The sequence below is a fragment of the Triticum urartu genome, chromosome 5, assembly GCF_003073215.2.
Source record: "Triticum urartu cultivar G1812 chromosome 5, Tu2.1, whole genome shotgun sequence".
Taxonomy (NCBI): Eukaryota; Viridiplantae; Streptophyta; class Magnoliopsida; order Poales; family Poaceae; genus Triticum; species Triticum urartu.
Window position 1 is genome coordinate 68,497,801 of NC_053026.1, and position 23,999 is coordinate 68,521,799.

The 23,999-nt window shown below is 43.5% G+C and overlaps 1 protein-coding gene across 1 annotated transcript; it reads left to right on the forward strand.

Annotated features, from left to right (window-relative positions):
- Positions 1–20,609: 20,609 nt before the first annotated feature.
- LOC125506783 lies at positions 20,610–21,581 on the forward strand. Its single transcript, XM_048671494.1, has 3 exons — positions 20,610–20,637; positions 20,721–21,172; positions 21,561–21,581. The coding sequence occupies exons 1-3, from the start codon at positions 20,619–20,621 to the stop codon at positions 21,579–21,581; spliced, it is 492 nt and encodes a 163-aa protein (XP_048527451.1). The 5' UTR covers positions 20,610–20,618.
- The last annotated feature ends 2,418 nt before the right edge of the window (positions 21,582–23,999 follow it).

Sequence of the window (23,999 nt, forward strand, 5' to 3'; positions counted from 1 at the left end):
AAATATAATGGGACAAAAGCTATCTTGTGGGGAACCAAGAACAAGAAAATCAGCAGGATATTTAGTTTTACCACACAAGACTTCAATATCTCTAACAATTCCCATTGGTGATATAGTATCTATATTAGCAAGTTTAATAGTGACATCAATTTCTTCTAACTCGACGGGTGCAATGTCATGCATAATTTCTTTGTATAAGTCAATAGGTATTGCACTGGCACTAGCACCCATATCACATAAGCCATGATAATAATGATTTCCTATTTTAACAAAAATAACAGGCATGCCTACCACAGGTCTAGGTTTATCTGTATCACGGGGTTTAGCAATTCTAGCAGTTTCATTACAGAAGTAAATAACATGCCCATCTATATTATCAGACAAGAGATCTTTAACAATAGCAATATTAGGTTCAACTTTAACTTGCTCAGGAGGTGTATATGTTTTAATATTGCTTTTATGAACCACAGTTGAAGCTTTAGCATGATCCTTTATTCTAACAGGGAAAGGTGGTTTCTCAACATAAGAAGCAGGAACAATAGGATCATTATAAGTGATAGTCTTTTCTTCAACTTTAATAGGTGCAGCTACTTTTTACTTCTATGGGAGGATGATATTTAAACCACTTCTCCTTGGGAGATCAACATAAGTAGCAAAAGATTCACAGAAAGAAGCTACTATCTCAGAATCAAGTCCATATTTAGTGCTAAACTTACGGAAAATATCGGTGTCCATAAAAGATTTAACACAATCAAAACTAGGTGTCATACCTGACTCCTTACCTTGCAAGGTCCCAATCTTCAGAGTTGCGTTTAATTCTATTCCAATAAATTCCCATCTTGAATTCAATAGTCTTCATCATAAAAGAGCCAGCACAAGAAGTATCAAGCATGGTGCGATTATTATAGAAAGTCGAGCATAAAAACTTTGCAATAATTATTTCTCTTAAGAGCTCATGATTGGGGCATGAATATAACATTGATTAAGCCTCCCCCAAGCTTGAGCGATGCTTTCTCCTTCGCGAGGCCAAAAATTATATATATAAATTGCTATCACGATGAACAAGATGCATAGGGTAATAACTTTGATGAAATTCCAATTTCAATCGTTTATAATTCCAAGATCCTCATATCATCACATAGGCTATACCATATCGATGCATCTCCCTTCAAAGATAGGGAAGACCTTCTTCTTAACAACATCATCAGGTACACCTGCAAGCTTAAATAATCCACAAACTTCATCCACATATATTAAGTTCATCAGGATGTTTGTTCCATCTCCTGTAAAAAAGGATTAGCTAGCAGTTTTTCATTATACCCGAAGGAACTTCAAAGCAAGTTTCATTTTCATTTTCATTTTCAGTAGGTTCAGTAGGTTGAGGAGCAACTCTTTGCTCTACTGGTAGGGTGAAGATACCCCGAACAAGCCCCTCGGAGGATTACTTTCCATAGTAACAAGTGATAGTAAATTTCAGCACACTATATAAATTTTTCCTTACCAAATTCCACCTACCAAAGGCGCTCACTCCCCGGCAACGGCGCCAGAAAAGAGTCTTGGTGACCCACAAGTATAGGGAATCTATCGTAGTCCTTTCGATAAGTAAGAGTGTCGATCCCAACGAGGAGCAGAAGGAAATGATAAGCGGTTTTCAGCAAGGTATTCTCTGCAAGTACTGAAATAAGTGGAAACAGATAGTTTTGTGATAAGATAATTTGTAACGAGAAACAAGTAACAGAAGTAAATAAAGTGCAGCAAGGTGGCCCAATCCTTTTTGTAGAAAAGGACAAGCCTGGACAAACTCTTATATAAAGAAAAACGCTCCCGAGGACACATGGGAATATCGTCAAGCTAGTTTTCATCACGTTCATATGATTCGCGTTCGGTACTTTGATAATTTGATATGTGGGTGGACCGGTGCTTGGGTGATGTTCTTACTTGAACAAGCATCCCAATTATGATTAACCTCTATTGCAAGCATCCGCAACTACAACAAAAGTATTAAGGTAAACCTAACCATAGCATGAAACATATGGATCCAAATCAGCTCCTTACGAAGCAACGCATAAACTAGGGTTTAAGCTTCTGTTACTCTAGCAACCCATCATCTACTTATTACTTCCCAATGCCTTCCTCTAGGCCCAAATAATGGTGAAGTGTTATGTAGTCAATGTTCACATAACACCACTAGAGGCTAGACAACATACATCTCATCAAAATATCAACGAATACCAAATTCACATGACTACTAATAGCAAGACTTCTCCCTTGTCCTCAGGAACAAACGTAATACTCACAAAGCATAAACATGTTCATAATCAGAGGGGTATTAATATGCATATAGGATCTGAACATATGATCTTCCACCATTTAAACCAACTAGCATCAACTACAAGGAGTAATTAACACTACTAGCAACCTACTAGCACCAATCCCGGAATTGGAGACAAGAATTGGATACAAGAGATGAACTAGGGTTTTGAGATGAGATGGTGCTGATGAAGATGTTGATGGAGATTTCCCTCTCCCGATGAGAGGAGCATTGGTGACGACGATGGCGATGATTTCCCCCTCCGGGAGGGAAGTTTCCCCGGCAGAACAGCTCTGCCGGAGCTCTAGATTGGATCCGCCAAGGTTCCGCCTCGTGGCGGCGGAGTTTCGTCCCGAAAGGTTGCCTCTTATTTTTTTTCTCGACAAAGACTTCATATAGCAGAAGATGGCCATCGGAGAGCCACCAGGGGGCCCACGAGGTAGGGGGTGCGCCCCCCACCCTCGTGAGCGGGGTGTGGGCCCCCTGGTCTTCATCTTTGGCGAGGATTTTTCATTATTTATTATAAGGTGTTCCGTGGAGTTTCAGGTCTTTTGAAGTTGTGCAGAATAGGTCTCTAATATTTGCTCCTTTTCCAGCCCAGAATTCCAGCTGTCGGCATTCTCCCTCCTTATGTAAACCTTGTAAAATAAGAGAGAATAGCCATAAGTATTGTATATAAAGTGAAATAACAGTCCATAATGCGATAAATATCGATATAAAAGCATGATGAAAAATGGACGTATCAGACACTTCACCATATTTGGGCCTAAGGGAATGCATTGTGGAGTAGCAATTAGATGATGGGTTGCGAGAGTGACAGAAGCTTAAACCCCAGTTTATGCGCTATTCTGTAAGGGACCGATTGGATCCAAAAGTTTAATGCTATGGTTAGAATTTATTCTTAATACTTTTCTTGTAGTTGCGGATGCTTGCGGGAGGGTTAATCATAAGTAGGAGGTTTGTTCAAGTAAGAACAACACCTAAGCACCGGTCCACCCACATATCAAATTATCAAAGTACCGAAACACGAATTAACCAACATGATGAAAGTGACTAGATGAAATTCCCATGTACCTCAAGAACGCTTTGCTTATCATAAGAGACCGTTTTGGCCTGTCCTTTGCCTCAAAAGGATTGGGCTACCTTGCTGCACTTTTGTTACTACTATCGTTACTTGCTCGTTACAAATTATCTTGCTATCAAACTACTCTGCTACTTACAATTTCAGCACTTGCAGACATTACCTTGCTGAAAACCACTTGTCATTTCCTTCTGCTCCTCGTTGGGTTCGACACTCTTACTTATCGAAAAGAGCTACAATTGATCCCCTATACTTGTGGGTCATCAAGGCTATTTTCTGGCGCCGTTGCCGGGGAGTGAAGCGCCTTTGGTAAGTGGAATTTGGTAAGGAAACATTTATATAGTGTGCTGAAATTTATTGTCACTTGTTACTATGGAAAACAATCCTTTGAGGGGTTTGTTCGGGGTATCTTCACCTCGACCGGAACCACAATTAGCTACCCCTCAACCTACTGCACCTACTGAAAATATTGAATATGAAATTCCTTCGGGTATGATAGAACAACTGCTAGCTAATCCTTATGCAGGAGATGGAACCGAACATCCTGATATGCACTTGATATATGTAGAACAAATTTGTGGATTGTTCAAGCTTGCAGGTTTACCCGGAGATGAAGTTATGAAGAAGGTTTTCCCTTTATCTTTGAAGGGAAAAGCATTGGCATGGTATAGGCTATGCGATGATATTGGATCATGGAATTGGAATCGTTTGAAATTGGAGTTCCACCAAAAAATTTATCCTATGCATCTAGTTCATCGTGATCGGAATTATATATATAATTTTTGGCCTCGTGAAGGAGAAAGTATCGCTCTAGCTTGGGGGAGGCTTAAGTCAATGTTATATTCATGCCCCAATCATGAGCTCTCAAGAGAAATTATTATCCAGAACTTTTATGCTCGGCTTTCTCGTAATGATCAAACCATGCTTGATACTTCTTGTGTTGGTTCTTTTATGAAGAAGACTATTGAATTCCGGTGGGATCTTTTGGAAAGAATTAAACACAACACTGAAGATTGGGAACTCGACAAAGGTAAAGAGTCAGGTATTAAACTTAAGTATGATTGTGTTAAATCTTTTATGGATACCGATGCTTTCAAAAGTTTAGCACTAAATATGGACTTGACTCTGAGATAGTAGCCTCCTTTTGTGAATCATTTGCTACTCATGTTGAATCCCTAAAGAGAAGTGGTTTAAATATCACCCACCTATTAAAGAAGAAATTAAAGAACTGGTACCAGTTAAAGAAGAAACTATACTTTATAATGTTGATCCAGTTGTTCCTTCTGCTTATATTGAGAAACCACCTTTCCCTGTTAGGATAAAGGAACATGCTAAAGTTTCAACTGTGGTTAACAAAAGCTATATTAGAACACCTAAACCTGATGAACAAATTAAAGTAGAACCTAGTATTGCTATGGTTAAAGATCTCTTAGAAGAAGATATGGATGGGCATGTTATTTACTTCTGTGAAGAAGCTGCTAGAATTGCCAAACCTGATAAAAAGATAAACATAGACATGTTGTTGGCATGCCCGTCATCTCAGTTAAAATAGGAGATCACTGTTATCATGGTTTATGTGACATAGGTGCTAGTGTGAGTGCTATTCCTTATCCCTTATATCAAGAAATTATGAATGACATAGCACCCGCAGAATAGAAGACAGATAGATGTTACTATTAAACTTGCTAATAGAGACACTATATCACCAATTGGGATTGTTAGAGATGTTGAAGTCTTGTGTGGGAAAATAAAATACCCTACTGATTTTCTTGTTCTTGGTTCCCCACAAGATGACTTTTGTCCCATTATCTTTGGTAGACCTTTCTTGAACACCGTTAATGCTAAATAGATTGTGAGAAACAAACTGTCGGTGTTAGTTTTGGTGATGAGTCTCATGAGTTTAATTTTTCCAAGTTTAGTAGAAAGCTTCATGAAAAAGAATTGCCTAGTAAGGATGAATTAATTGGTCTTGCTTCTATTGCTGTTACCTACTGATCCTTTAGAACAATATTTGCTAGACCATGAAAATGATTTACATATGCATGAAAGAAATGAAATAAAATTTTCTTTGAACAACGTCCTCTACTTAAACACAATTTGCCTATTGAAACTCTAGGAGGTCCTCCTCCACCTAAAGGTGATCCTGTGTTTGAATTAAAACAATTGCCAGACACTTTGAAATATGCTTATCTTGATGAAAAGAAGATATATCCTGTTATTATTAGTGCTAACCTTTCAGAACATGAAGAAGAAAGATTATTGAAAGTTCTAAGGAAGCACCGAGCTGCTATTGGATATACTCTTGATGATTTAAAGGGCATTAGTCCCACTCTATGTCAGCACAAAATTAATATGGAACCTAATGCTAAACCCATTGTTGATCACCAACGTCGGTTAAATCCGAAGATGAAAGAAGTGGTAAGAACAGAAATATTAAAACTTCTGGAAGCAGGTATAATCTATCCTATAGCTGATAGTAGATGGGTAAGTCCATGTTCATTGTGTTCCTAAGAAAGGAGGTATAACTGTTGTTCCTAATGATAAGAATGAACTTATTCCACAAAGAATTGTTACAGGCTATAGAATGGTAATAGATTTTAGAAAATTAAACAAAGCAACTAGAAAAGATCATTACCCTTTGCCTTTTATTGATCAAATGCTTGAAAGATTATCTAAGCACACAACTTTTGCTTCCTTGATGGATATTCTGGTTTTCACAAATACCTATTTCTCAACCTGATCAAGAAAATGAAGGAAATATGCCCTAGAGGCAATAATAAAGTTATTATTTATTTCCTTATATCATGATAAATGTTTATTATTCATGCTAGAATTGTATTAACCAGAAACATAATACATGTGTGAATACATAGACAAAACAGAGTGTCACTAGTATGCCTCTACTTGACTAGCTCGTTGATCAAAGATGGTTATGTTTCCTAACCATAGACATGAGTTGTCATTTGATTAACGGGATCACATCATTAGGAGAATGATGTGATTGACTTGACCCATTCCGTTAGCTTAGCACTTGATCATTTAGTTTGTTGCTATTGCTTTCTTCATGACTTATACATGTTCCTATGACTATGAGATTATGCAACTCCCGTTTACCGGAGGAACACTTTGTGTGCTACCAAACGTCACAACGTAACTGGGTGATTATAAAGGTGCTCTACAGGTGTCTCCAAAGGTACTTGTTGGGTTGGCATATTTGAGATTAGGATTTGTCACTCCGATTGTCGGAGAGGTATCTCTGGGCCCTCTCGGTAATGCACATCACCTAAGCCTTGCAAGCATTGCAACTAATGAGTTAGTTGCGGATGATGTATTACGGAACGAGTAAAGAGACTTGCCGGTAACGAGATTGAACTAGGTATTGAGATACCGACGATCGAATCTCGGGCAAGTAACATACCGATGACAAAGGGAACAACGTATGTTGTTATGCGGTCTGACCGATAAAGATCTTCGTAGAATATGTAGGAGCCAATATGAGCATCCAGGTTCCGCTATTGGTTATTGACCGAGACGTGTCTCGGTCATGTCTACATAGTTCTCGAACCCGTAGGGTCCGCACGCTTAACGTTCGTTGACGATATAGTACTATATGAGTTATGTATGTTGATGACCGAATGTTGTTCGGAGTCCGGGATGAGATCACGGACATGACGAGGAACTCCGGAATGGTCCGGAGATAAAGTTTGATATATGGGATAGTAGTGTTTGATCTCCGGAAGGGTTCCGGAATTCACCGGAAGGGGTTCCGGATGTTTCCCGAAATGTTTGGGCACGAGAACACTTTATCTGGGCCAAAGGGGAAAGCCCACGAGGCTTTTGGAAAGTGCAAAAGGAAGTTTTGCGGAGACCAGAGGCTAGACGCCAGGAACCCTGGCGTCTAGGGGGTAGACGCCGGGAACCCTGGCGTCTAGCCCTGGAGTCCGAGAAGGACTCTTGCCTTTCGGGTGAAACCGACTTTGAGGAGGCTTTTACTCCAAGTTTCGACCCCAGGGCTCAACATATAAATAGAGGGGTAGGGCTAGCACCAAAGACACATCAAGAAACACCAAGCCGTGTGCCGGCAACCCCGTCCCCTCTAGTTTATCCTCCGTCATAGTTTTCGTAGTGCTTAGGCGAAGCCCTGCGGAGATTGTTCTTCACCAACACCGTCACCACGCCGTCGTGCTGCCGGAACTCATCTACTACTTCGCCCCTCTTGCTGGATCGAGAAGGCGAGGACGTCACCGAGCCGAACGTGTGCAGAACTCGGAGGTGCCGTGCTTTCGGTACTTGGATCGGTCGGACGTGAAGACGTACGACTACATCAACCGCGTTGATATAACGCTTCCGCGAACGGTCTACGAGGGTACGTAGACAACACTCTCCCCTCTCGTTGCTATGCATCACCATGATCTTGCGTGTGCGTAGGAATTTTTGAAATTACTACGTTCCCCAACAGTGGCATCCGAGCCTAGGTTTTATGCGTTGATGTTGTGCACGAGTAGAACACAAGTGAGTTGTGGGCGATATAAGTCATACTGCTTACCAGCATGTCATACTTTGGTTCGGGTATTGTTGGATGAAGCGGCCCGGACCGACATTACGCGTACGCTTACGCGAGACTGGTTCTACCGACATGCTTTGCACACAGGTGGCTGGCGGGTGTCAGTTTCTCCAACTTTAGTTGAACCAAGTGTGGCTACGCCCGGTCCTTGCGAAGGTTAAAACAGCACCAACTTGACAAACTATCGTTGTGGTTTTGATGCGTAGGTAAGAACGGTTCTTGCTAAGCCCGTAGCAGCCACGTAAAACTTGCAACAACAAAGTAGAGGACGTCTAACTTGTTTTTGCAGGGCATGTTGTGATGTGATATGGTCAAGACATGATGCTAAATTTTATTGTATGAGATGATCATGTTTTGTAACCGAGTTATCGGCAACTGGCAGGAGCCATATGGTTGTCGCTTTATTGTATGCAATGCAATCGCCCTGTAATGCTTTACTTTATCACTAAGCGGTAGCGATAGTCGTGGAAGCACAAGATTGGCGAGACGACAACGATGCTACGATGAAGATCAAGGTGTCGCGCCGGTGACGATGGTGATCATGACGGTGCTTGAGATGGAGATCACAAGCACAAGATGATGATGGCCATATCATATCACTTATATTGATTGCATGTGATGTTTATCTTTTATGCATCTTATCTTGCTTTGATTGACGGTAGCATTATAAGATGATCTCTCACTAAATTTCAATAAAAGTGTTCTCCCTGAGTATGCACCGTTGCCAAAGTTCGTCGTGCCCAGACACCACGTGATGATCGGGTGTGATAAGCTCTACGTCCATCTACAACGGGTGCAAGCCAGTTTTGCACACGCAGAATACTCAGGTTAAACTTGACGAGCCTAGCATATGCAGATATGGCCTCGGAACACTGAGACCGAAAGGTCGAGCGTGAATCATATAGTAGATATGATCAACATATTGATGTTCACCATTGAAAGCTACTCCATTTCACGTGATGATCGGTTATGGTTTAGTTGATTTGGATCACGTGATCACTTAGAAGATTAGAGGGATGTCTTTCTAAGTGGGAGTTCTTAAGTAATATGATTAATTGAACTTAAATTTATCATGAACTTAGTACCTGATAGTATCTTGCTTGTCTATGTTTGATTGTAGATAGATGGCCCTGCTGTTGTTCCGTTGAATTTTAATGCGTTCCTTGAGAAAGCAAGTTGAAATGATGGTAGCAATTACACGGACTGGGTCCGTAACTTGAGGATTATCCTCATTGCTGCACAGAAGAATTACGTCCTGGAAGCACCGCTAAGTGCCAAGCCTGCTGCAGGAGCAACACCAGATGTTATGAACGTCTGGCAGAGCAAAGCTGATGACTACTCGATAGTTCAGTGCCATGCTTTACGGCTTAGAACCGGGGACTTCAACGACGTTTTGAACGTCATGGAGCATATGAGATGTTTCAGGAGTTGAAGTTAATATTTCAAGCAAATGCCCGGATTGAGAGATATGAAGTCTCCAATAAGTTCTATAGCTGCAAGATGGAGGAGAATAGTTCTGTCAGTGAACATATACTCAAAATGTCTGGGTATCATAATCACTTGACTCAACTGGGAGTTAATCTTCCTGTTGATAGTGTCATTGACAGAGTTCTTCAATCACTGCCACCAAGCTACAAGAGCTTCGTGATGAACTATAACATGCAAGGGATGGATAAGACGATTCCCGAGCTCTTCGCAATGCTAAAGGCTGCGGAGGTAGAAATCAAGAAGGAGCATCAAGTGTTGATGGTCAATAAGACCAGTTTCAAGAAAAAGGGCAAAGGGAAGAAGAAGGGGAACTTCAAGAAGAACAACAAACAAGTTGCTGCTCAGGAGAAGAAACCCAAATCTGGACCTAAGCCTGAGAACTGAGTGCTTCTACTGCAAGCAGACTGGACTGGAAGCGGAACTGCCCCAAGTATTTGGCGGATAAGAAGGATGGCAAGGTGAACAAAGGTATATGTGATATACATGTTATTGATGTGTACCTTACTAGATCTCGCAGTAGCACCTGGGTATTTGATACTGGTTCTGTTGCTAATATTTGCAACTCGAAACAGGGACTACGGATTAAGCGAACAGATGGCAAAGGACGAGGTGACGATGCGCGTGGGAAATGGTTCCAAAGTCGATGTGATCGCGGTCGGCACGCTACCTCTACATCTACCTTCGGGATTAGTATTTAGACCTAAATAATTGTTATTTGGTGCCAGCGTTGAGCATGAACATTGAGCTGGATCTTGTTTGATGCGAGACGGTTATTCATTTAAATCAGAGAATAATGGTTGTTCTATTTATATGAGTAATATCTTTTATGGTCATGCACCCTTGAAGAGTGGTCTATTTTTGATGAATCTCGATAGTAGTGATACACATATTCATAATGTTGAAGCCAAAAGATGCAGAGTTGATAATGATAGTGCAACTTATTTGTGGCACTGCCGTTTAGGTCATATCGGTATAAAGCGCATGAAGAAACTCCATACTGATGGACTTTTGGAATCACTTGATTATGAATCACTTGGTACTTGCGAACCGTGCCTCATGGGCAAGATGACCAAAACACTATTCTCCGGTACTATGGAGAGAGCAACGCATTTGTTGGAAATCATACATACAGATGTATGTGGTCCGATGAATGTTGAGGCTCGTGGCAGATATCGTTATTTTCTCACCTTCACAGATGATTTAAGCAGATATGGGTATATCTACTTAATGAAACATAAATCTGAAACATTTGAAAAGTTCAAAGAATTTCAGAGTGAAGTTGAAAATCATCGTAACAAGAAAATAAAATTTCTACGATCTGATCGTGGAGGAGAATATTTGAGTTACGAGTTTGGTCTACATTTGAAACAAAGCGGAATAGTTTCGCAACTCATGCCACCCGGAACACCACAGCGTAATGGTGTGTCCGAACGTCGTAATCGTACCTTACTAGATATGGTGCGATCTATGATGTCTCCTATTGATTTACCGCTATCGTTTTGGGGTTATGCTTTAGAGACGGACGCATTCAAGTTAAATAGGGCACGATCGAAATCCGTTGAGACGACGCCTTATGAACTGTGGTTTGGCAAGAAACCAAAGTTGTCGTTTCTTAAAGTTTGGGGCTGCGATGCTTATGTGAAAAAGCTTCAACCTGATAAGCTCGAACCCAAATCGGAGAAATGTGTCTTCATAGGATACCCAAAGGAGACTGTTGGGTACACCTTCTATCACAGATCCGAAGGCAAGACATTCGTTGCTAAGAATGGATCCTTTCTAGAGAAGGAGTTTCTCTCGAAAGAAGTGAGTGGGAGGAAAGTAGAACTTGATGAGGTAACTGTACCTGCTCCCTTATTGGAAAGTAGTTCATCACAGAAACCGGTTTCTGGGACACCTACACCAATTAGTGAGGAAGTTAATGATGATGATCATGGAACTTCAGATCAAGTTATTACTGAACCTCGTAGATCAACTAGAGTAAGATTCGCACCAGAGTGGTACGGCAATCCAGTTCTGGAAGTCATGCTACTAGATCATGATGAACCTACGAACTATGGAGAAGCGATGGTGAGCCCAGATTCCGCAAAATGGCTAGAAGCCATGAAATCTGAGATGGGATCCATATATGAGAACAAAGTGTGGACTTTGGTTGACTTGCCCGTTGATCGGCAAGCAATTGAGAATAAATGGATCTTCAAGAAGAAGACCGACGCTGACGGTAATGTTACTGTCTACAAAGCTCGACTTGTTGCAAAAGGTTTTCGACAAGTTCAAGGGATTGACTACGATGAGACCTTCTCACCCGTAGCGATGCTTAAGTCTGTCCGAATCATGTTAGCGATTGCCGCATTTCATGATTATGAAATTTGGCAGATGGATGTCAAAACTGCATTCCTGAATGGATTTCTGGAAGAAGAGTTGTATATGATGCAACCGAAGGTTTTGTCGATCCAAAGGGAGCTAACAAAGTGTGCAAGCTCCAGCGATCCATTTATGGACTGGTGCAAGCCTCTCGGAGTTGGAATAAACGCTTTGATAGTGTGATCAAAGCATTTGGTTTACAGACTTTTGGAGAAGCCTGTATTTACAAGAAAGTGAGTGGGAGCTCTGTAGCATTTCTGATATTATATGTGGATGACATATTACTGATTGGAAATGATATAGAATTTCTGGATAGCATAAAAGGATACTTGAATAAGAGTTTTTCAATGAAAGACCTCGGTGAAGCTGCTTATATATTGGGCATCAAGATCTATAGAGATAGATCAAGACGCTTAATTGGACTTTCAGAAAGCACATACCTTGACAAAGTTTTGAAGAAGTTCAAAATGGATCAAGCAAAGAAAGGGTTCTTGCCTAGGTTACAAGGTGTGAAGTTGAGTAAGACTCAATGCCCGACCACTGCAGAAGATAGAGAGAAGATGAAAGATGTTCCCTATGCTTCAGCCATAGGCTCTATCATGTATGCAATGTTGTGTACCAGGCCTGATGTGTGCCTTGCTATAAGTTTAGCAGGGAGGTACCAAAGTAATCCAGGAGTGGATCACTGGACAGCGGTCAAGAACATCCTGAAATACCTGAAAAGGACTAAGGATATGTTTCTCATTTATGGAGGTGACAAAGAGCTCATCGTAAATGGTTACGTTGATGCAAGCTTTGACACTGATCCGGACGATTCTAAATCGCAAACCGGATACGTGTTTACATTAAACGGTGGAGCTGTCAGTTGGTGCAGTTCTAAACAAAGCGTCGTGGCGGGATCTACATGTGAAGCGGAGTACATAGCTGCTTCGGAAGCAGCAAATGAAGGAGTCTGGATGAAGGAGTTCATATCCGATCTAGGTGTCATACCTAGTGCATCGGGTCCAATGAAAATCTTTTGTGACAATACTGGTGCAATTGCCTTGGCAAAGGAATCCAGATTTCACAAGAGAACCAAGCACATCAGAGACGCTTCAATTCCATCCGGGATAGTCCAGGTGGGAGACATAGAGATTTGCAAGATACATACGGATCTGAATGTTGCAGACCCGTTGACTAAGCCTCTTCACGAGCAAAACATGATCAGCACCAAGGCTCCATGGGTGTTAGAATCATTACCATGTAATCTAGATTATTGACTCTAGTGCAATGGGAGACTGAAAGAAATATGCCCTAGAGGCAATAATAAAGTTATTATTTATTTCCTTATATCATGATAAATGTTTATTATTCATGCTAGAATTGTATTAACCGGAAACATAATACATGTGTGAATACATAGACAAACAGAGTGTCACTAGTATGCCTCTACTTGACTAGCTCGTATGATCAAAGATGGTTATGTTTCCTAACCATAGACATGAGTTGTCATTTGATTAACGGGATCACATCATTAGGAGAATGATGTGATTGACTTGACCCATTCCGTTAGCTTATAGCACTTGATCGTTTAGTTTGTTGCTATTGCTTTCTTCATGACTTATATATGTTCCTATGACTATGAGATTACGCAACTCCCGTCTACCGGAGGAACACTTTGTGTGCCACCAAATGTCACAACGTAACTGGGTGATTATAAAGGTGCTCTATAGGTGTCTCCAAAGGTACTTGTTGGGTTGGCGTATTTCGAGATTAGGATTTGTCACTCCGATTGTCGGAGAGGTATCTTTGGGCCCACTCGGTAATGCACATCACTATAAGCCTTGCAAGCCTTGCAACTAATGAGTTAGTTGCGGGATGATGTACTACGGAACGAGTAAAGAGACTTGCCGGTAACGAGATTGAACTAGGTATTGAGATACCGACGATCGAATCTCGGGCAAGTAACATACCGATGACAAAGGGAACAACGTATGTTGTTATGCGGTCTGACCGATAAGGATCTTCGTAGAATATGTAGGAGCCAATATGGGCATCCAGGTCCCGCTATTGGTTATTGACCAGAGAGGTGTCTTGTTCATGTCTACATAGTTCTCGAACCCGTAGGGTCCGCACGCTTAACGTTCGTTGACGATATAGTACTATATGAGTTATGTATGTTGATGACCGAATGTTGTTCGGAGTCCGGGATGAGATCACGGACATGATGAGGAACTCCGAAATGGTCCGGAGATAAAGTTTGATATATGGGATAGTAGTGTTTGATCTCCGAAAGGGTTCCAGAATTCACCGGAAGGGGTTCCGGATGTTTCCCGAAATGTTTGGGCACGAGAACACTTTATCTGGGCCAAGAAGGTTTGGTTTTGTGAAGTTTTCCCAGTTTTTGGAGTGAATTCTTGGTGATAGGATTATGGACACAAGGAGTGGCACAGAGCCAACTTGGGGACTGCACCGCTAGGTAACCGAACCCACAATATACACAGGAACCAAAAGGTAAAGCTTTGGGGATGCACGGAAGGCATCCCATCAGTTCATCCATCACTTCATGCAGTAATTTACTGAGCTATATTTTATTCACATCGTTTTTTATTGGGGTGCGTGTTAGGTTGTTAACGAGGAGAGTTTGGCTCTAGACGCCAGGGTTCCTGGCATCTAGCCTCTGGTCTCCGCAAAACTTCCTTTTGCACTTTCCAAAACTCGTGGGCTTTCCCTTTGGCCCAGATAAAGTGTCTCGTGCCCAAACATTTCGGGAAACATCCGGAACCCCTTCTGGTGAATTCCGGAACCCTTCACGGAGATCAAACACTACTATCCCATATATCAAACTTTATCTCCGGACCATTCCGGAGTTCCTCGTCATGTCCGTGATCTCATCCCAGACTCCGAACAACATTCGGTCATCAACATACATAACTCATATAGTACTATATCGTCAACGAACGTTAAGCGTGCGGACCCTACGGGTTCGAGAACTATGTAGACATGACCGAGACACCTCTCTGGTCAATAACCAATAGCGGGACCTGGATGCCCATATTGGCTCCTACATATTCTACGAAGATCTTTATCGGTCAGACCGCATAACAACATACATTGTTCCCTTTGTCATCGGTATGTTACTTGCCCGAGATTCGATCGTCGGTATCTCAATACCTAGTTCAATCTCGTTACCGGCAAGTCTCTTTACTCGTTCCGTAATACATCATCCCGCAACTAACTCATTAGTTGCAATGCTTGCAAGGCTTATAGTGATGTGCATTACCGAGTGGGCCCAGAGATACCTCTCCGACAATCGGAGTGACAAATCCTAATCTCGAAATACGCCAGCCCAACAAGTACCTTTGGAGACACCTGTAGAGCACCTTTATAATCACCCAGTTACGTTGTGACGTTTGGTAGCACACAAAGTGTTCCTCCGGTAAACGGGAGTTGCATAATCTCATGTCATAGGAACATGTATAAGTCATGAAGAAAGCAATAGCAACAAACTAAACGATCAAGTGCTAAGCTAACGGAATGGGTCAAGTCAATCACATCATTCTCCTAATGATGTGATCCCGTTAATCAAATGACAACTCATGTCTATGGTTAGGAAACATAACCATCTTGATCAACGAGCTAGTCAAGTAGAGGCATACTAGTGACACTCTGTTTGTCTATGTATTCACACATGTATTATGTTTCCGGTTAATACAATTCTAGCATGAATAATAAACATTTATCATGATATAAGGAAATAAATAATAACTTTATTATTGCCTCTAGGGCATATTTCCTTCAGTCTCCCACTTGCACTAGAGTCAATAATCTAGATTACACAGTAATGATTCTAACACCCATGGAGCCTTGGTGCTGATCATGTTTTGCTCGTGGAAGAGGCTTAGTCAACGGGTCTGCAACATTCAGATCCGTATGTATCTTGCAAATCTCTATGTCTCCCACCTGGACTAGATCCCGGATGGAATTGAAGCGTCTCTTGATGTGCTTGGTTCTCTTGTGAAATCTGGATTCCTTTGCCAAGGCAATTGCACCAGTATTGTCACAAAAGATTTTCATTGGACCCGATGCACTAGGTATGACACCTAGATCGGATATGAACTCCTTCATCCAGACTCCTTCATTTGCTGCTTCCGAAGCAGCTATGTACTCCGCTTCACACGTAGATCCCGCCACGACGCTTTGTTTAGAACTGCACCAACTGACAGCTCCACCGTTTAATGTAAACACGTATCCGGTTTGCGATTTAGAATCGTCCGGATCAGTGTCAAAGCTTGCATCAACGTAACCATTTACGATGAGCTCTTTGTCACCTCCATAAACGAGAAACATATCCTTAGTCCTTTTCAGGTATTTCAGGATGTTCTTGACCGCTGTCCAGTGATCCACTCCTGGATTACTTTGGTACCTCCCTGCTAGACTTATAGCAAGGCACACATCAGGTCTGGTACACAGCATTGCATACATGATAGAGCCTATGGTTGAAGCATAGGTGTCGTGGAATTGTCACGGCAGATGTCCTTTTGCAAGGACTTAGTCGTGGAGCCATCGCAACTAGGAAGCTTAAAGGGGTTAATCGGGACAAGGACACGCGAGGTTTATACTAGTTCAGCCCCTTACGGTGAAGGAAGGCCTACGTCTAGTTGGGTTGGAATTGCTTGAGGTTTCGATGACCAGGGAGCGAGATACGCTATGCCTGGCTCTCGATCAGTTGTTTCTCTCCCTAAGCCGCTGGCGGGTCGTCCCCTTATATACACGGGTTGACGCCCTGCGGCCTACAGAGTCCCGGCCGGCTCATAAACAGTGTCCGGCTCGGCGACTAGTTACTTCTACCTTACAGTACAAGTTATACCATCATGGCGGTTTATCTTTACGGGCCTCAGAGTCGCCTGTGGGCCTTTAAGCCTTTTAGTGAACCGCCATCTTCATGCCTTGGTCTTGGGCTTCTGATGAACCTCTATTTGCGTAACCCGGCCTCTCCTGGATGGCTTACACAAATAGTCATATCCCCAACATTAGGCCCCAGATTGATTTGAACCGGTTCATGTCAATCTTTGAAAACCTTATGAACTGGCCTTTAGTCTTCTGTCTTGCGTGAAAATTGTAACCCGCCGTGACGTCATCCTCTGGCTCCGGGTTAAATCATCGTGACGTCATCTTCAATAAAACTTATATTTTAATTCATCATATCTTCAACGGATCTTTGCCTTTACTGACCCTCCCGAAAATCGAGGCGTCGGGGCCGCTGGATAATGATGTCTTGGTCTCCTCGTTTCTCGCGCCGTCTCAGTCGGTCCTCCTTATAAATAGGCGCGACCTAGGTCTTTTTCATTTCCTCCGGTCGTCTTCTTCCTCGCACTCCCTCTTCTGCCGCTCGAGCTCCGCCGCCGCCACCGTCGGAAACCTCGTCTTCACCGACTCAGGCCGCTGCATCACCCTGTTTTTGACCAGAGAACAACGGCAACCCTCCGCAGTTCTTCCACATCGGTGAGTTCTCTTTCCCCCCTTTCTCAGATCTGCATTAGTACTGTCTTGAGTTCGTCGACGTTCATCGTCGCCCGACGCAACCTCCATTAGTTCTTACCTCTAATACCTTGTTCAGATCGTAAAAACCACATAGAACTGCTGCGGAGGATGTTGTGTGCTTATTCTGTATGAAAACAGATCTCATTTCCTTGTTTTGGAAGCCCTCCTTGAGTATATGAACTTCCCTGTACTGTTTTAGGTCTAGAAATTTTCCTTTCCAGAGCATCGTTTGATCCAAAATAATAATTGCAATTTGTGAAACCTGTTTGCTCCACACTTAGCCAAAAACTGTCTGTTGACTCTGTTTCAGCCATAGTAGTCCGTGTAACCGGTTTAAGATAATACCGGCTGTCAGCACCGCTTGCCTCTGGCGACTTAAGAAAACCTTAATCATCTTTAATACCTGCAGCTGTTAAACATTATCACATGTTACCTGTATGTCATTAGGCCCCTTCTTAAGCCGCCATCTTAAATAACCCAATAATGTTTATTCTCCGGGTTATAATAAACCGAAAATTTCCTTTATCTTGTTGTAGGCTTCAATTTACCCAATGGCACCCAAAGCTGTTAAACCTCCGGTTACCTGCAACTGGGTCCCATCCATTGTTACAGAGAGCAAACTGTCCGAGTTTGTAAAGTCTGGCCATCTGCCCAAGAAGGATGTCATGTCTTATCGTGCTCCTGAACCGTCTGAAGAGAAACCTCAACCCAAGGAAGGGGAGGTGATCATTTTTACCGATCACATGAGCCGGGGATTTGCTCCTCCCGGTTCAAAATTCTTTAGAGACGTTTTGCACTTCTTTGACTTAAGACCTCAAGACATCGGGCCCAATTCCGTGTCAAATATCTGCAACTTCCAAGTTTTCTGTGAGGTCTACCTTGGAGAAGAACCCAGCCTACTTTTGTTCAGGGAATTGTTCTATTTGAACCGGCAGAATGAGCGGGCCAACGGGCCCAGTCTGGAGCTTGGTGGCATATCGATTCAAAGGCGGAGAGACTGCCTGTTCCCTTATGCTGAATTGCCGAGTCATCCAAAGGACTGGAACCAGACATGGTTCTACTGCCAAGATACTTCTCCGGCTGGTGAAAACCCGCTGCCCGGCTTCCGTGCATTGCGCCTTGAACCTACTCACCCGCTGCCGGATAAGTTGACTGCTATTGAACGTCTGCCACTCACCCCCAAGATCAAGAAGATTAAAGCTCTTTTAGGGAACGGCTTAGATGGCATTGACCTGGTCCGAGTCTGGGTTGCTTGGAGAATAATTCCGTTAAGCCGCCGCCCCGGCTTAATGTGTAATTATTCAGGCGAGAAAGATGACCCTCAGCGTCATAGTCCTGACGACTTACCAGATGACGTAGTGGAAGCTACAACTCAGTCTTTGTTGAAAGAGGGCACAGTGAATAGTAACGCTTTCGGCTTACTACCTTTTTGCAAGAAGAACCTGGCCCCTGCAGTAAGTTTCCAGCCGTCGGGTTATTTTTTATCATGTTATACTGTATTCTTATGCATAACCCTTTATAACCTTTTACAGGCAAATGATAACTTCTGGAAAATCCAATATGATCATGAGGCGGCCAAGAAAGCCAGGGCGGCCAAGAGAGCCGAAAGGAAAACCGCCAAGCCCACCACTTCAAGGAAAAGGAAGCCAAGCGCTTCTGAGCTGTTTCAGCTTGATGATTCTGATGATAATGAGGAAGAGGTAACTTTTTAATTTCCCTTTCTCCTTTATCACTACCTTACTGATATTAACCTTCTTTCAGGAAGACACGGGCAACAGCCAACCCGTCGAGGAAGAGGTAACTATAATCTCCTCCGACTCCGAAGCTTCGGCCGCGTCAGAAAATTCGAAGAGTAACCCGGAAAGTAAGATTTTCACACCCTTTGGCTTACCAAGATCCTGACTTTCTTTTGAAGCAACAGCAATTTGAAAACCGGACAGACCCGGACCAGCAAGGATGCAGAGCTATCCTCCGGCTTGCCTGACACAACCCGGAAGCGTCGGACTGAGGTTATCTCCAACTTATACCCTTTTTTACCTTTGGCGGGTCTAATCCGTCAACCTCTCAATTCCTCTGACTCCAATTACCAGGATACCTCTCCTTCATCCGGCGAGTCCATGCAATCAAACATGCCGGCTTTTAAGACTGCCCCTGGGTAATATCAATTTATTCACCTTATGTTTTTCTTTCTTCATGTTTCTTTACTTATTTCTCTGCTTTGCCCACAGCGTGCAGGTTAAGCCCAGGAAGAAAACCAAGAAGGATAAACCGGCCCAAACCCCTGTGGTGACTGAACCGGAACAGGGTATAGCTGCTCCCGACTCTTCCACACATCAACCGCCGCCTGAGCCGGCTCAAGACATTGCAGCACCAACTTCTGACCCGCCTGCTGAAGATATTCTTGATGGTTCTGTTAACCCGGAGGCACCTAGCCCAGTCAAAACGGCTGACCCAGAAGTGGAATTTCTCAAGGCTCAATTCGTTGAGCCGGCCAGGCCCACCGTCCTTGCCAAATGCTCGGCTAAAGAGGAGTTGCTAGAACACCGTAAGGCCAAGATGGATATCACCGACTATACTCATTTGAGTATTGGAGAGATCGTCTCGGGCTATATCAACCAGGTGCAAAGCAGCCGTGACCTGGAAATTGACATGGTGAAGCAAATACAGCAAAAATCTGAGGTATGACTTATGCTTCCTTACTTTCAATCATACTTACTGTACCAGCCCCCAAGTCTATTGCTTATGAATAAATATGCTGTAGACTTAGAAAAATTGTTAGAGCTGCTTGCCCGGCTTAAAGAAAAATATTTAAACTGGATGTAACACAATACCTTTAACTTGCGATACACATTAGCCCCCAAGTGCCAAGTATCTTTGCTTGCAAAGTATTTGGGACTTAATATCCAGGACGGCTTAATAATTTAGAAAGCTTCGGTATACATTAGCCCCCAAGTGTCAAGTATCTTTGCTTGCAAAGTGCTTGGGACTTAATATTATTTACCGTAATCTTGACTACTATCCGGTGCAATGCAGGCCATCATAAGTCAATTTGAATCGGAGATTGTTGACCTGAAGAACCGCGTGGCAGCCCAGGAGATTGAAACTCAAAAGGCTAACTCCAAATTTGAATTCAGCGTCTCTGAACAAGAGAAGCTGAAGAAAAATTTTGAGTCGGAGAAGAAAATTTGGCTGACGAAAAGGCCGGACTAGTGACCCGGGCCGAGACAGCAGAGGCGTCGCTGGCAAATGCAACAGCCGAACTGACCGGCTTACAACGCCAGATATCTCGGATGGTCTCAGCGATCTTTGGTAAGTTATCTTAAGCAAGCATTAAATATTGTAAATATTCCTTCAATTGTTACCTGAGGTTTACCTTATACTTACCAATACAGGCCCCAGGAGCACAAACCTCAAGCAGAATATGCTGATCAAATTGAAGGCGGTGTATACTCTAGTAGAGCAACTGTACATCGGGTCACAACGTGCCTTGGCCGTTGTAGCCTTATCAAATGATGTGCCCCACCTCTTGCAAGATGTGTTACAACGGCTTGCTGTACTTCCTCAGCGGATTCAAGAGTTGAGACGGGCCCAAGCAAGAGCCGGAGCAATAGCCGCTTTGAGTCGGGCCAAAGCCTGGTTACCAGAGCTAGACCCGGCCGACATCGCTCTTGGGTATCCAAGTTTAAAGGAGGATGGCACTCCATTTGATGAAAAGGATTTCACCACCTGCGTGAGGGATATACGCCCTGTGGCCACTCAAATTGGAAACGACACTGACCTCACCAAGTGTCAGCCGGGTTATGACAAGGAGAATCGGAGAATCCCCATGCCGCATTATGACGATGTCAGCTTGATCCCTCCAATCCGTAAGCACACCTTTGCCCCTGAAGTCGACCCAACCGGTTTAATAGATGATGAAGCTGAGTTTGAGGCCTTGAGTGGCATTGACTGGGCCTCATCATCCTTCCAGGACAAAGCAGCCGGCGGAGAGGCGGAGAAGGATAACCCGGAAGCTTCAAGTCAACCCCAAGAGTAGATTGCCAGGCGCCACCTGCTTATGTCGTTGTAGAAAAACAATGCCGCATCATTCAGACTCGGGGAGTCTTGTAACAGAGTAGAAAATACTTTGAGTTTTGCTATGCCTTTGCGCATGCTTATGGCCCTTAATACTTGCATAAGCCGCCGTCACTATGCACTTTGTAGTTTATATGAATCTGTTATGTCCTTTGCAGAAATGTCTTGCATTGCCCTGATGCTTACGGCTGCTTTTCCGGCTTATATAAGCCAACCCCTGAGGGTAAGTTTAACTCCTGAAAATTGGCACATAAAAGTTCACCTGGTACTTAACAACCTGATGTAACCAATATTAATCCTGGAGGATTGCAATGTATTCCATTGTATTTTCAAGAGGGTCGCAAGATATCCAATGTTGATACTTGTAAAATATGATGAACAAAATTCAAGGGTTTCTGATTCGAATACGATCAGTGAACCGTTCCAAAGGGGTTGAGCTAAGATTCGGATACGATCTGTTAGCCCCCAGTGGCTGTGGCGATGCCGATCAAGTGGGTATCGACAGCTATGTTCTCTTTGGTTCGAATACGACCTATGTTTGAACAGGAAGCCCCCAAGTGACCATAAGAGTTGTTTAATGACGCTGATTCGAATACGATCCACGTCAGACCCAAAGGGGTTAAGCTATGATTCAAATATGATCAAGAAGCCCCCAAGTGGGTTTGGCAGTATGCCGATCAAGTGGGTATCGACAGCTATGTTCTCTTTGGTTCGAATACGACCTATGTTTGAACAGGAAGCCCCCAAGTGATCACGGCTAGATTCAGATATGATCATAAGCCGGACCAAAGGAAAGCCGGATTCAGATATGATCCGCTTCTCCTTGGTTATCTCCACCACCTGACAAAGAAAACACATAAACCTTTTTTGGGAGTGGAAAAAAGGACAGAGGTCCTGCTTTATTGCTTTATGTAATATACATAGTATAAGTATATACACATTAGAGCCGATGGCTCAAGTATAATAAGGCCGAAGATGAGCGATATTCCACGGCCGACGGGTCTCCTCCTCCGACTTACGTGAGTCTTTGTGCTCCCGAACGTCGATAAGGTAGTATGATCCGTTGTTCAGATTCTTGCTGACCACAAAGGGTCCTTCCCAAGGAGGGGATAGCTTGTGCATGTCAGATTGATCCTGGATGAGTCGGAGCACTAAGTCGCCTTCCTGAAAGGTTCTGGACCTAACCCGGCGGCTGTGGTAGCGCACGGTCTTGCTGGTAAATCGCCGAGCGGGCTATTGCCAAGTCTCGCTCTGAGAGAAGATCAGTCAAGTGCATCTTGCCGAGCTTTTTCATTGTCTTCCTCAACATAAGCCGCCACACGGGGTGAATCGTGACGGATGTCACTTGGCAGGACCGCCTCTGCTCCATACACCATAAAGAAAGGCGTGTAACCCGTAGATCTGTTAGGTGTAGTATTGATGCTCCAGAGTACAGAAGGTAACTCCTCCACCCAACAACCCGGCGTCCGCTGTGCAAGGGGACCAAGAGCCGGGGCTTGATACCCTTCAAGATTTCTTGATTAGCTCGTTCTGCTTGACCATTTGATTGAGGGTGAGCTACAGCTGAAACGTCAAGCCGGATATGCTCTCGTTGACAGAACTCTTCCATAGCTCCTTTGGAAAGGTTAGTGCCATTATCAGTTATGATGCTGTGTGGAAAACCAAAGCGAAAAATCACCTTTTTCATAAACTGGACTGCGTGGCTGCATCACACTTACTGACTGGCTCCGCCTCCACCCACTTTGTGAACTTGTCAACCGCCACCAAGAGGTGAGTCTTTTTATCCTTAGACCTTTTGAAAGGCCCGACCATATCAAGCCCCCAGACTGCAAACGGCCAAGTAATTGGAATCATCCTCAATTCTTGAGCCGGCACATGGGCTCGTCGTGAGAATTTCTGACATCCGTCACATTTACTGACCAGGTCTTCTGCATCAGCATGAGCCGTCAGCCAATAAAACCCATGACGGAAAGCTTTGGCCACAAGAGATTTTGAGCCGGCGTGATGACCACAATCACCTTCATGAATCTCACGAAGGATCTCCTGACCCTCTGTAGGTGACACGCAACGTTGAATCGCTCCAGTGACGCTGTAATGATGTAACTCGCCATTGACAATTGTCATGGACTTGGACCGCCGGACGATTTGTCTTGCCAAGGTCTCGTCTTCAGGCAACTCTCCCCGGGTCATGTAAGCCAAATAAGGCACTGTCCAATCCGGGGTAACGTGGAGAGCCGCCACCAGCTGTGCCTCCGGGTCTGGTATTGCCAGATCTTCTTCTGTAGGTAACTTAACAGAAGGATTATGCAAAACATCAAGAAAGGTGTTAGGCGGCACCGGCTTACGCTGAGACCCCAGCCGGCTTAAGGCATCTGCCGCCTCATTCTTCCTTCGATCAATGTGTTCCACTACGTAACCCTTGAAATATCCAGCCACAGCATCGACTTCACGACGGTAAGCCGCCATGAGGGGATCTTTAGAGTCCCACTTGCCTGACACCTGTTGAGCCACAAGGTCTGAGTCTCCTAAGCATCTTACCCGGCTCAAGTTCATCTCTTTGGCCATCCGGAGACCATGGAGCAGGGCCTCATACTCAG

Bases quoted from the DNA above. Each gene is read 5' to 3' on its own strand.
- LOC125506783 (XM_048671494.1), top strand. The intron at 21,173-21,560 runs GTCAGCTTGATC...TGTCCTTTGCAG, and splicing joins CCATGCCGCATTATGACGAT to AAATGTCTTGCATTGCCCTG.